This window comes from Mobula birostris, chromosome 24 (assembly GCF_030028105.1).
Source record: "Mobula birostris isolate sMobBir1 chromosome 24, sMobBir1.hap1, whole genome shotgun sequence".
Lineage (NCBI taxonomy): Eukaryota > Metazoa > Chordata > Chondrichthyes > Myliobatiformes > Myliobatidae > Mobula > Mobula birostris.
The window spans coordinates 25,935,126-25,946,576 of record NC_092393.1 but is presented as its reverse complement, the minus strand read 5'-3'; the positions used below and the strand labels follow the sequence as shown (position 1 = coordinate 25,946,576).

At 38.2% G+C, this 11,451-nt stretch overlaps 1 protein-coding gene across 1 annotated transcript in view; it reads left to right on the top strand.

Annotated features, from left to right (window-relative positions):
* Positions 1 to 388: 388 nt before the first annotated feature.
* LOC140187239 (heparan sulfate glucosamine 3-O-sulfotransferase 3A1-like) overlaps positions 389 to 11,451 on the top strand; it is a 184,941-nt gene continuing 173,878 nt past the window's right edge. Inside the window, exon 1 of the mRNA XM_072242341.1 lies at positions 389 to 1,228. Coding sequence (XP_072098442.1) covers positions 699 to 1,228 — 530 coding nt within the window. The 5' untranslated portion in view covers positions 389 to 698. The remainder of the gene's footprint in view (positions 1,229 to 11,451) is intronic.

Below are 11,451 nucleotides of genomic sequence, written 5' to 3'. Positions count from 1 at the left end.
ACCATTCAATCATGCTTCCTTATTTAATAGCTATTTCATTCTGCGCCATATCCCAGCGTATTTTACAGTTGAAACCCTTTCCTTGCAGTCCACTTGGGAAACCTTGGATAGCTGACGGGGTTCAGAGAATTTAGGCAGGTGGTTGGTGGCCACTGCCGACTCGCCACTAACACACAACCCACTCCGCTTCTGAGCGGCTCCTCGCGGCTCTGCGCAATTTCAAGGCGAAGATCCGCCCCTACGCCCATCTTTGATTGGGCAACAGATTCAACCTGCCTTCGCATTGGGACAGAGCCGGCGCCGGAGCGGAGTTGTTCATTGGCTGTGCCGGGTGCCTGTCACGCGTGCTGCTGGAGAAGTTTTGCTACATTTGTACACATGTGGCGGAAAGTGGGGATGAATCAAAGCGAGGAAAGCAATGCGCCGTGACAGCGCGCAGGGTGAGCACGGTGAAAAATGCACCAGCGCGTAGAGTGGCGAGCGGCTGAAGATCGGAGCCGCGAAACTAAGAGGATATAAAAAGAACCGGGGCACCTATTTTATTGACAGTATCAAACATATTAAATGATCGGATACATCTATATTCACACATATACATACACACATCAATAAAATATTTCTTCAAAGCTGATACATGACTAGATTGGAGTATGTCAGCTTAGCATGGTATTTTCCTGCGCCGGGGACTACTACACGTTATGGCATTTCTCACAGTGTTTTTGGACGCCCTTCCCACGACGGTGTGCCGGAAAATTGTGGTCATCTTCTGCTCGTTGATGATGTCCTTGTACTTCTTGTATTATCTGACGGATCTCTGTCACACCATGTCCAGCCCCGTCCGTGGCTCAGAGGAAAACTACCTGGCGGGAGACTTTGGCGAGTGGCAGGCGCTTCGCAGGAAGAGGTTGCTGCAGAAGCTCCAGTTGCAGGGTTACTTGAACGGCGAGCTCCCTGAAAAGTACTTCAGGGAGCTGAGGCTGCAGTTACAGTCCGTGAACGTGAAGCAGCAGGAGAGGATCGGCAGGTCGCTGGCGGGCAACCCGCCCAGCACCCTGAGCTTCAGTGAGGACGGGGTGAGGAAGCTCCCGCAAGCGATCATCATCGGGGTGAAGAAGGGAGGCACACGGGCTCTGCTCGAATTTGTCCGGGTCCACCCCGATATCAGGGCCGTGGGGGAAGAGCCGCATTTCTTCGACCGACACTACGAAAAGGGACTCCGCTGGTACAGGTAAAGGCAAATCATACCAGACAGACCTTAAACAAAATGCTCTAAGCTGGTTTATCACTAGCAATCACTTGTTGATCTAAATCTCCCGACCGACAAACATTCGCGAGCAATTAACCTCCAGAGTAGAACATACTTATAAACAAAAATACTTCCTTAATGCCCACGTTGCTGCAATATAATGTTTGCGCCACGACACAAATTTGGTTGAAACTCGTGCATAATACTGCGTGCTCGTTGCATTTTCTCCTCACGTTTTAATTGCCTTTGTACCAAAAGCTTTGCGGATTTAAGAAGGTTTCACATTTCTGTTAATATGAAAGGCTGTTTTCCTTTTCACTTGCGCACCATGCGTCAACTTCCAGAATATACTGCATCCAGTTGGTTTGTTTTGTGTGTCTTGGACCACTAAGGGCTGGCTACGGGCAGAGAAAAATATACAGACAGATCGTTTTGACAGATATTATAAAAATATTGCCACTGTTGCGGGAAACTAAATTGGTTAGAGGCGAGTTGAGGTGGGATGGCGTGAATGATATGCGTTCCTATTACAGAGTGTGTATTTTAAGCAGCATTTGCTTTTTAGTAAGTTGTTTTCACTTGGGCTGTTGAAGAAAAAGTGGCTGGTTTTCAGAGCGCAGAATGTGGGTGTTCCATTAAAACTCACACTAGTTTTTTTTAGTTTTGTTTTAAACTTCAGGATTTCATCTCATTGCCGTAAGGCCGCCGCCAGTTACTAGCCGTTTCCTTTCACGTGATTTTTAATATATATAATATATATATAATAGATATATAAATATATATATATTATAGATTATCTTAAAAGTATCTCTAATCAAAGGGAACACATAACTAACTTTGAACGAATTGCCAATCATTTGCATTTAATTTCAGTCAGTCTGGTTATTTGAGAGTAAGAATTATAGGGAATTTGGTGTTCGCTCTCCCGGTGCATAAACTTAGCAGCACCTTTATCTCTTAAATCAGCCAACAAAGCAACAAACAGCAGCAACTTGGCTGACCTTTGAGTAGATTAGAAGTATATTACTGGCAATAATTCAGTAGGTAGAGTGGTAAGATTAGTTTAGGCAGGGTAAAGTTATGGTTCATATCAAAACAACTTAACATGAAGGAACTACGATCAAAATGAGTTGAATTCACACTCCGAGACTTGAGGTTCTTGAAGCAAGGATTTCTTTTACTGAAGTAAATTCAGACCCTACAAACGCTAAACGTCATAATTCTTCTAACACTTCATTAATAATGTCACCAACACTTATTAAACAACAACATATTGATGATTATTCCATTAATTAAAAAATGAAATATATTTGTTAAAACAAAATTTATGCGCCCCTAATTTTTGGAGTAGCTGTGATGAACATTATCTTAGGTGAAAAGTTTAATATTACTTGTAATTTGCATATTTATGCCTGTAAACAGTGGAGGTGCGATCATGGATGTAGTTCACCATGCATGGTCATTAATACAATACAAAGTAAATTAAAGTGTCTATCTTTATCTGTAATTTTATTCTTTGATGTCTGTATACTCTGTATTGGCATGATTGATATATGTTACATACAAGACTCTATTTACTAATTCAATAATATTATACAAAATATTTCATGTTTATATATTTCCTATTTTTCTGTATTGAAAATGCCTAATTTTGCCTAAATGAGCACGAATCAAATATCTTGAAAGTTTAGGTCCGCCCTCAAAAAGTTTGGAATGCATTAAATGAGGTATGTTGCTTGAAACTGTAAGAACTTGTAGGAAAGTTGAACCTGATCTAAAATTTGTTGTTTGGAAAATGTTCCAATTTGAGTTGCGTTTCATGATAATAAATGGAGTAAGTGAAATTATGTGAGAAGACCTCTCAGAGAATTGAAATACCGTTTTTTTTTCAGTTGCCTCTCCTTTAATTTCTTTCGGTAGCCAGGATATTTATAACAGTATATGGACATGTTGGTTATGAGTCAGAAGAGTGAAAGAAATAACTGCTTTTACTGCACCTTCAGCCTGGAGGTTAAAGTTATTGCTAGAATGGGCTACAGAATGAAAATACGGGAGCTTTCATTGAATCCAAGAACTCACATTATTCTTGATGTAAGAAGTGGCTGGAAGATCCAGAACATTTGTCCCCTAATTTCAGAACCCCTCTGCTTTGCCAAAAACGAGCCATTGTTTACATTATTCTTGGGTAACTTCAATATCATAATTTTTGAACTGACATATTTAATTTATTAGTTCTGTATTAACAATATTCTTCAAAACAGTTCACAGCTGTTGAAATTAATTAAATTTACTGTTAGAAAGTAGTTGTAAAAGCTGTTGATCTACCAGTTTCACTTCTAGAGCTGTGTGTTTGTGTGTGTGTCTTTATATGGTCACCTACCTTGAGTCCATCATTCAGTTTTATTCAGATCAATGACAGTAATCTTAGAGAATTGTAACTTATATCGCCTCCTTTTGCCATGAAAGCAGTAAAAAGATTTTATTTAATAATCGTATGAAAGCTTTTATTTTAGCGTTCAACCATCTATCACTTTTTCCTAATTTACATTTATTTAGTATCTATATAATATTTGCAGAAAAGTTTCCAACTTAAAAGATTTTGCTTCCCATTTTTGCCTACATTTTCAGTTAACCAATTTAAACTGATAACTCCTTACCACAGCATGTAATTGCATCACCTCTGATCAGCAATGGAGCTTCAGCATCACAATTTTGGGTTGCTTTGCTCTCAGTCTATAATCTATACTCTGAGTAAATCTATTTTGCTTGTTCAATGATTGCAGTAGGCTTTATAAATTTACTTTAAGTAGATTTACATCAACCTTTTGCATTTAATTAAGAATAAAGTCTTTGACATTACACATAGAATTTCAGTAGCATCGGGGCATTTTTTATTCAATTAGTGCTTGTCTCTAACTCTATTTAATCTTAAGACTATGTTTGGCTTTAACTCCTCAAACCTCATCACTTTAGGAAGTCAAATGAAGTTTCTATCAAAAAAAGTTGTTGCAGGTATATATTTCCTGTCAACTGACTTCAAGTTATCTTGTTTTTTTTCACGTGCCATACCAGCAATAATTTTGATTGTAGGTTTTTTTTCCTAATTTGAGGCAACAGGTATCAGCATAAAAGGGGAAACTGAAGTACTTGTCCCAACTTCCTCCATCTTGTTGTATCTGAAACTCCCAACTGTCTGCAATCTGTGAGGGAGGCAACTAATTGCTAAATCCAGAATCTTGTATTCTTTCCAAATCTCATCAGTGAAAAGATTTCTGATGCTCGTATATTTATTGAGATACAGCGTGTAATGGGCCTTGCTGGCCCTTTGAGCCACACAACCCAGCATGCTGCTAGGATTGAATCCTAGCCTGATCACAGGACAAATTACAATGACCATTTACTCACCAACTGGTGGGAAGAAACCCACACGGTCACGGGGGGGGGGGGGGAACATACAAACTCCTTACAGCCAGTGGCAGGAGCTGAACCCAGGTCATCTGTATCGTGCAACCATGCCACCCCATAATATAATGGATGAAATGAGTCACACTTTAACTATTTTAAATTTTCAATAATTCACACCAATTTCTCTGGCTCTCCTTAAAAAGAACCTACTGTAAAACCTCATTCAATGCTGTTTCATTTTGAAATCTGGGAGCTGTTGAAAACATTTTGAAGTTTTTCAAATCTGCTTTCCCAGTGTATTCAATCTGACGTTACTCTGAGATTGGACATTTTTTTCTGTACACAGTCAGTTAGGGCCGGGATTTCATAAATATTGTAAGATGTGGGAAATCATCATATATACGTATTGCTCTGAACAAAGAAATTAATAATTTCTGTTTTCACTGTGTCTTCTTTCATAAGCTGTTCCTCATTAGGCTAGAAGCATGGCACTTTAGTCTGTGCTCTGGATCACAGGAGGTGAAATCTTGATTTTGTTTTTACATTGGGCATTGAAGAAACCACATCTAGAGCTAGTTCCGTCATTGTGACAAACAATATGTACTGCTTCCAACATGTTGATTGCTATCAATCTGCCTATATTTTTAGCATCTTCATTAATTCACTGTTCTATTTTAACAGCTATCACAGTTTTCAAAAGAAAAAACTTCCATAACAAAATATCTCTGGGCTTATTACATGGTCCATTTCTGAATAAGTGTGATTCAATTGTTATGAAGCAACATGAACAATACCGTCCTGGGCAGCTGCACAAAATGAATAATAGCTAACGGGAAAAGATGTTGATCTATCTTCACCCCTTTTATGTTACCAACCAAAATTTATTTCACTGTATGGGTGTAAATGGGTTTGCTCTCATTGGAGGTAGTCTGTATATGAAGTGGGGATTGGGGTGGAGGAAGGGAGCAAAAGATTTTCTCTTCAGACAGGTCAATCATTTCAAATAGAGGCAATTAGAGCTTTGAAAACAAGTTTAAGAAGAAACAATATCTACTTATGTTGTAGTGTAATAAGAGCCTTGGCTTGTGAGTACGCATGGTGAAAGAGGATATGCAATCGGTCTTCTAATTTTACGCATTTCTAGTATTTATTAAGTATTATTGAAGCAACATACGTAAATATATGTAGGTGTATGAGATCAGTATGATGTAGTTCATTTTGACTTTACTGTGTAAATCATGAATTATGCTATTGGGTTTCGAATATACCCTGTGACCACTTTATTAGGTACACCTGTATATCTGCTCGTTAATGCCAATATTGAATCAGCCAATCATGTGGCATCACCTCAAAGCATAGAAGCATGCAAACATGGTCAACAGATTTGGTTGTTGTTCAGACCAAACATCAGAATGGGGAAAGAAATGTAATCTAAGTGACTTGGGCCTTAGAATGATTGTTGGTTCCAGAAGCAGTGGTTTAAGTATTTCAGAAAGTGCTGGTCTCCTGGGGTTTTCACACACAACAGTCTCTAGAGTTTACAGAGAATGGTGCGAAAAACAAAAGTAAAATCCAGTGGGTGACAGATCTGTGAGGGAAAACACCTTGTCAATGAGAGAGATCAGGGGAGAGTGGCCAGACTGGTTCAAGCTGACAAGAAGGCAACAGTAACTCAAGTAACGACACATTACAATAGTGGTGTGCAGAAGAGCAACTCTAAATATACAAGCAACCCACATCAAAGTTGCTGGTGAACGCAGCAGGCCAGGCAGCATCTCTAGGAAGAGGTACAGTCGATGTTTTGGGCCGAGACCCTCGTCAGGACTAACTGAAGGAAGAGTGAGTAAGGGATTTGAAAGTTGGAGGGGGAGGGGGAGATCCAAAATGATAGGAGAAGACAGGAGGGGGAGGGATGGAGCCAAGAGCTGGACAGTTGATTGGCAAAAGGGATATGAGAGGATCATGGGACAGGAGGCCAAGGGAGAAGGAAAGTGGGGGGGGACCCAGAGGATTGGCAAGGGGTATAGTGAGGGGGACAGAGGGAGAAAAAGGAGAGAGAGAGAGAGAAAGAATGTATGTATATAAATAACATGTTGAACCTTGAAGTGGATGGGTTATAGTAGCAGAAGACCACAGAAGTACACTCAGTGGCCATTTTATTAGGTGCAGGAGCAACCACTGAGTATATTTTAGGTTGTGCTGAATTTTGTTATCAAGAAAAAAACTTTTTGTGTTTGTACTACGTGATTAACACCTATTCAGAACTAAGTGTACTATCGCAATGACAGCAAACAGCAAAAACTACAGCAACTAAATGTTTTTAGCCCTATCACGTTCCTAAGTTTAGAATGTTTTGCAAGTAATATTGAAATATGAAGCAGAACCAGCTGTGGAATGGATAAATATACGTGGAGATGGAAAGGCACATGCAAAGTTCAGAGCACTGTGGTTTGTGGTTCGCCTGTTCCATTTTGGAGAAAAGTAGTTGCCGTTCTGATTCAGCCAAACCAGATGTGCATATTTGTAATTTAAATTGAAACCCAAACAAAGAAAACAAGCTTGTTTGTACAGTTCATGAAGATCCAGAACAAGTCTTTTTTAAAATTCAGTATGTGAAAAATAGCTTTTCATGGCCGAGCCCTGCCCTTTCCATTTTATCAGTGTCATTCTTCCAACAACTGTGTGTGCGTCAATAACCATCAATTCATCTACAGGTTAATTAGTAACTAAACAATGGTAGAGCATATGAAGGTAATTGCATCTTAGAACCCATGGTGAGATAAAATGAACTGGACTTTACTACACAAATAACAATGGAGTTGTCAGCACCAATTCGTTATTGCATTGGGATAAAAGTGACAACCGCTTGTGTCATCAGCACGTGCATTGTTGGCATCTGGACAGGTGTCATAAAACATAGGTATCTGGAAGCTGATGCCATTGGTACTTTGCTTCTCCGCAAGATGCACTGTTTCAATTTTCAGCTACAGAATATGCAGAGAAATTAATGCCATAAGGTGAGCTAATTGACTAAGATGTATACATTGCAGAACAAGTATTGCTTTCTTCAGTGTAATCTGTGAAATATACTGCTGAACGAAAACTCTGGTCCGGAAAGCTTAACTTTACGGACATAGAAATACATTTCTCAGAAGATAATTAATTAGCATTTTAAGTAGTATTTTTATTCAGTATAACTTTTTTAAGTTGAAGCTTAATTATTATTCAGCTATACATGAATACCCATAATACAGCCAAATGAAACAGCGTTACTCCAGAGCCAAGGTACAAGACGCAGCAGAAAGCACATAGAGCACATATAAGATAACAGAAAAATATAGTCACAAGAAAAAAAAGTCCTCCTGTTATCCTTGTAGAATTGTCTCCTTTAATACCACAACTATATTCTAATCTTTATTTTACTTTCTTTGGCATAATTTAAACTTTATTTATATTTATTATATTTTACTTACTGCTTTGCACACAAAGCACATATGGCTTTGTGTGGCAGGATCTATGAAAAGTTCTCAGCAAACTTTATCATGTAGAATCTGCAACCTGAAAGCTGACTCTGTTTCTATTTACATAGATGTTGCCTCATGAAGCCAATTTGCCAGCAATGTGTAAAGTAAAATAAAACATTTAAATGACTCCAAAGAAAATGAAATAAATTAAAATATTGACATGTCATTAAGGGAGACAAACACAAAGTATATTTGATTAAATTTGAAAATTAATTCTCTTCTGATGAATGAGATTTCATGCTTGTTAAGTTTTACAGATAAAAAGAAACACTTTTAGCATTCATACAGTTTTGGTGCCATGGTAGCATAGCATTAGAATGATGCTATTACAGTTTGGAGCATCTTGCTCTGTATGGAGTCTGTATATTGTCCCTGTGGAATGCCTGCATTTTCTCTGAGTCCTCCAGTTCTCCCCCCACAGTCCAAAGAGGTAGGATAATTGGTCACTTTAAATTGTCCAGTGATTAGGTTAGGGTTAAATCAGAGTTGTCAGGGGTTGCTGGGCCGTGCAGCTTGAAGGGCCAGAAGGGCCTTTTCCAAGCTGTAACCCTAAATAAATAAATAAGTTTGACCTCCAGAGGAAAACATAGCTATCCTTAATTCTATAACCTATAGTTTAGACATGGTCTGAAGACTGGGCAGTTAGCCCAACATAACATTATAACATTGCTTTCTGTATATACTCATTTGTGAGGATTCTGTAATTTGATTGGTTGAACTGATTCCTTGCCTCTTGATCTGCCCAGAGATGTCACAGCTGACTCTAGAGGGCGCTAAATTCTAACATATTCTTGAAGGAAAGATCTCTGTTGAACCAATGGACAGTTTTTGGGTAATTGAAGTAGAGATGAACATCTCAGCTAAATTAATCTAATAGGTTTTTAAAGTGTTTTGTCTCTAGCCAAGGCATTCTACTTTAACATTTTAAATATAGTATGTATTTATCGCGGGATGATTGCAATTTAACAGTGTTTAATTTACATTTAACTGTAGGCATACCTCTAATTTATTAATGCACACAAGATTCTCTCAAATTCCCATGCCTCTTTTGCAGTCAGAAATGACATGGTCAGTTCATGTAATTCTGAACTATTTGCTATTTCTATAAAAAGAGAAAATTCCAATTTCTTCTCTATGCCAATGCAATCTTTAAGATGAATAATCTTTACGAACAAGACAATTCAAATATACTAAGTTACAATATTAAACATAAGCCATCTTTATAAATACACTGAGCTCTGATCTCTTCTATAGATGTGTATATTAATATGCAGAATTTTATTGTTAAATTATAAGAACATAAGAAATAGGAGCAGGAATAGGCTATCTGGCTCATTGAACCTGCTCCATCATTCAATAAGATCATGGCTGATCTGACCATGGACTCATCTCCACCTACCTGCCTTTTCCCCATAACCCTTAATTCCCCTACTATGCAAAAATCTATCCAACCTTGTCTTAAATATATTTACTGAAGTAGCCTCCACTGCTTCATAGAGCAGAGAATTCCACAGATTCACCACTCTCTGGGAAAAGTAGTTCCTCCTCATCTCCGTCCTAAATCTACTGAACTGCTGCTCACTAACATGTTTTATTTTGTTTTTCACACCATTATTATTTTGTTTTGTTTTCCACACCACTCCCTCCAGAGACTATTGTGTGTAAAAATCCTAGCAGATCAACAGTTTCTGAGAAGCTGTCTGACACCAACAATGGTTCAATGGTCAAAGTCACTTTGATCACATTTCTTCCCAAATTCTGATCTTTGGTCTGAACATCAACTGAACCTCGTGATCATGCCTGCATGCTTTTATGCATTGAGTTGCTGCTACATGATTTGTTGATTAGATATTTGCATTAATGAGCCACTGAGTGTACGTTAAAGGAATAACATTGACACTTCGTTTCTTTGAGCCATTGCATCAAGCTTTTAAGAAACTTGAAAGGTCTGATTCTCCCAACTGTCTGAGGACAAGCAGGAGTTTTAAAAGGGGGAAAGATATGATTAGTCGGACTGTATAGTGCATCTTTCTTCAATGCTACATTGTCATTGTATGTAACACAAGAAATTCTGCAGATGCTTGAAATTTTGAGCAACATACACAAAATGCAGGAGGAACTCAGCAGGTTGGGGAATAAACAATTCACATTTGTTTATTCCCCTCCATTGATGCTACATTACCTTCTGAGTTCCTCCTGCTTTTTGTATGCGTTGCCTTAATATGTATTATTTTTAAAGATAATATTTGGCTTTAGAAGCACGATTATGGAAACAGGGTTAGAACACTTTTAGTTGGATGCTTGTTCAGCTTAGCAAGTTAAGCAAGTTTTGTAAGTTGGCTGCCGTGGCCACCACTAAATATGGCTCTGTTGTTTTGACAGCAGAACAGCAGACCTGTGAATGACTGGGTCTGCTAACAGATATATTGCACAAATGTGGACACACTTCATGCACATTGAGCCAGGTACCTCCACCTGGAATTGTTGCCTGAAGAACCCTACATCTGCACCTACCTTGTGCATACACTGGCCTGATGCATTCCTGAGACTAGCAATTGAAAAACATAACTAACTAAATAAATCAACTGCAGACGATGAAATAAAAACAGAATGCTGTCGATGCCCTGCCAAAGGATACTTTACCTGAAAAATTAACACTTTTTTAACATTGTAAACATTTTCATTTTTCATTCTGGAGCTTAACAATATTATATAGAAGGTGTCAGACTTCCATTTGTTAAAAAAGATTGTTTGCTAAAACATTAAAATGTAAGCAAAAATATGAAAGTAAAGCAACGCTACATTGTCATTGTATGTCTCAACCCTTATCTTCCAAATATTTGTATTACATTCCCTACTGAAATCTGTGTCGTCTCAGGTCTTGCTCTAGCTGAACGTGGCTAGCTGGCAAGAGACAGCATGATCCATCCTTGTGATTTCCTGAAATCTAATCCAAATGAGAACCAGTTTATTTACAACTTTAGATATTCCAGGTTAAGTGTCTCTGTAGAGGTTCTTTCACTTCTCAATATAACATTGAAAGATTAGGTGCAGAAACTTTTGTGAATTTTTGTTTATTCCATTTGCTTGGGCTCCCCATAACTTTTCTGGGGTATGGGACTAACTTAACTGACAGTAATGATATAGCAAAGTGAATGATATCTGATCGATTTCCTGTTATACAACTCTTCTGATTTTCCTTTCTGTTAAATTCTACAGAATATCAGAAGTCTAGAAATGGTGGTCACCCTGTTATCATCTGTTTTACGTTAGTGA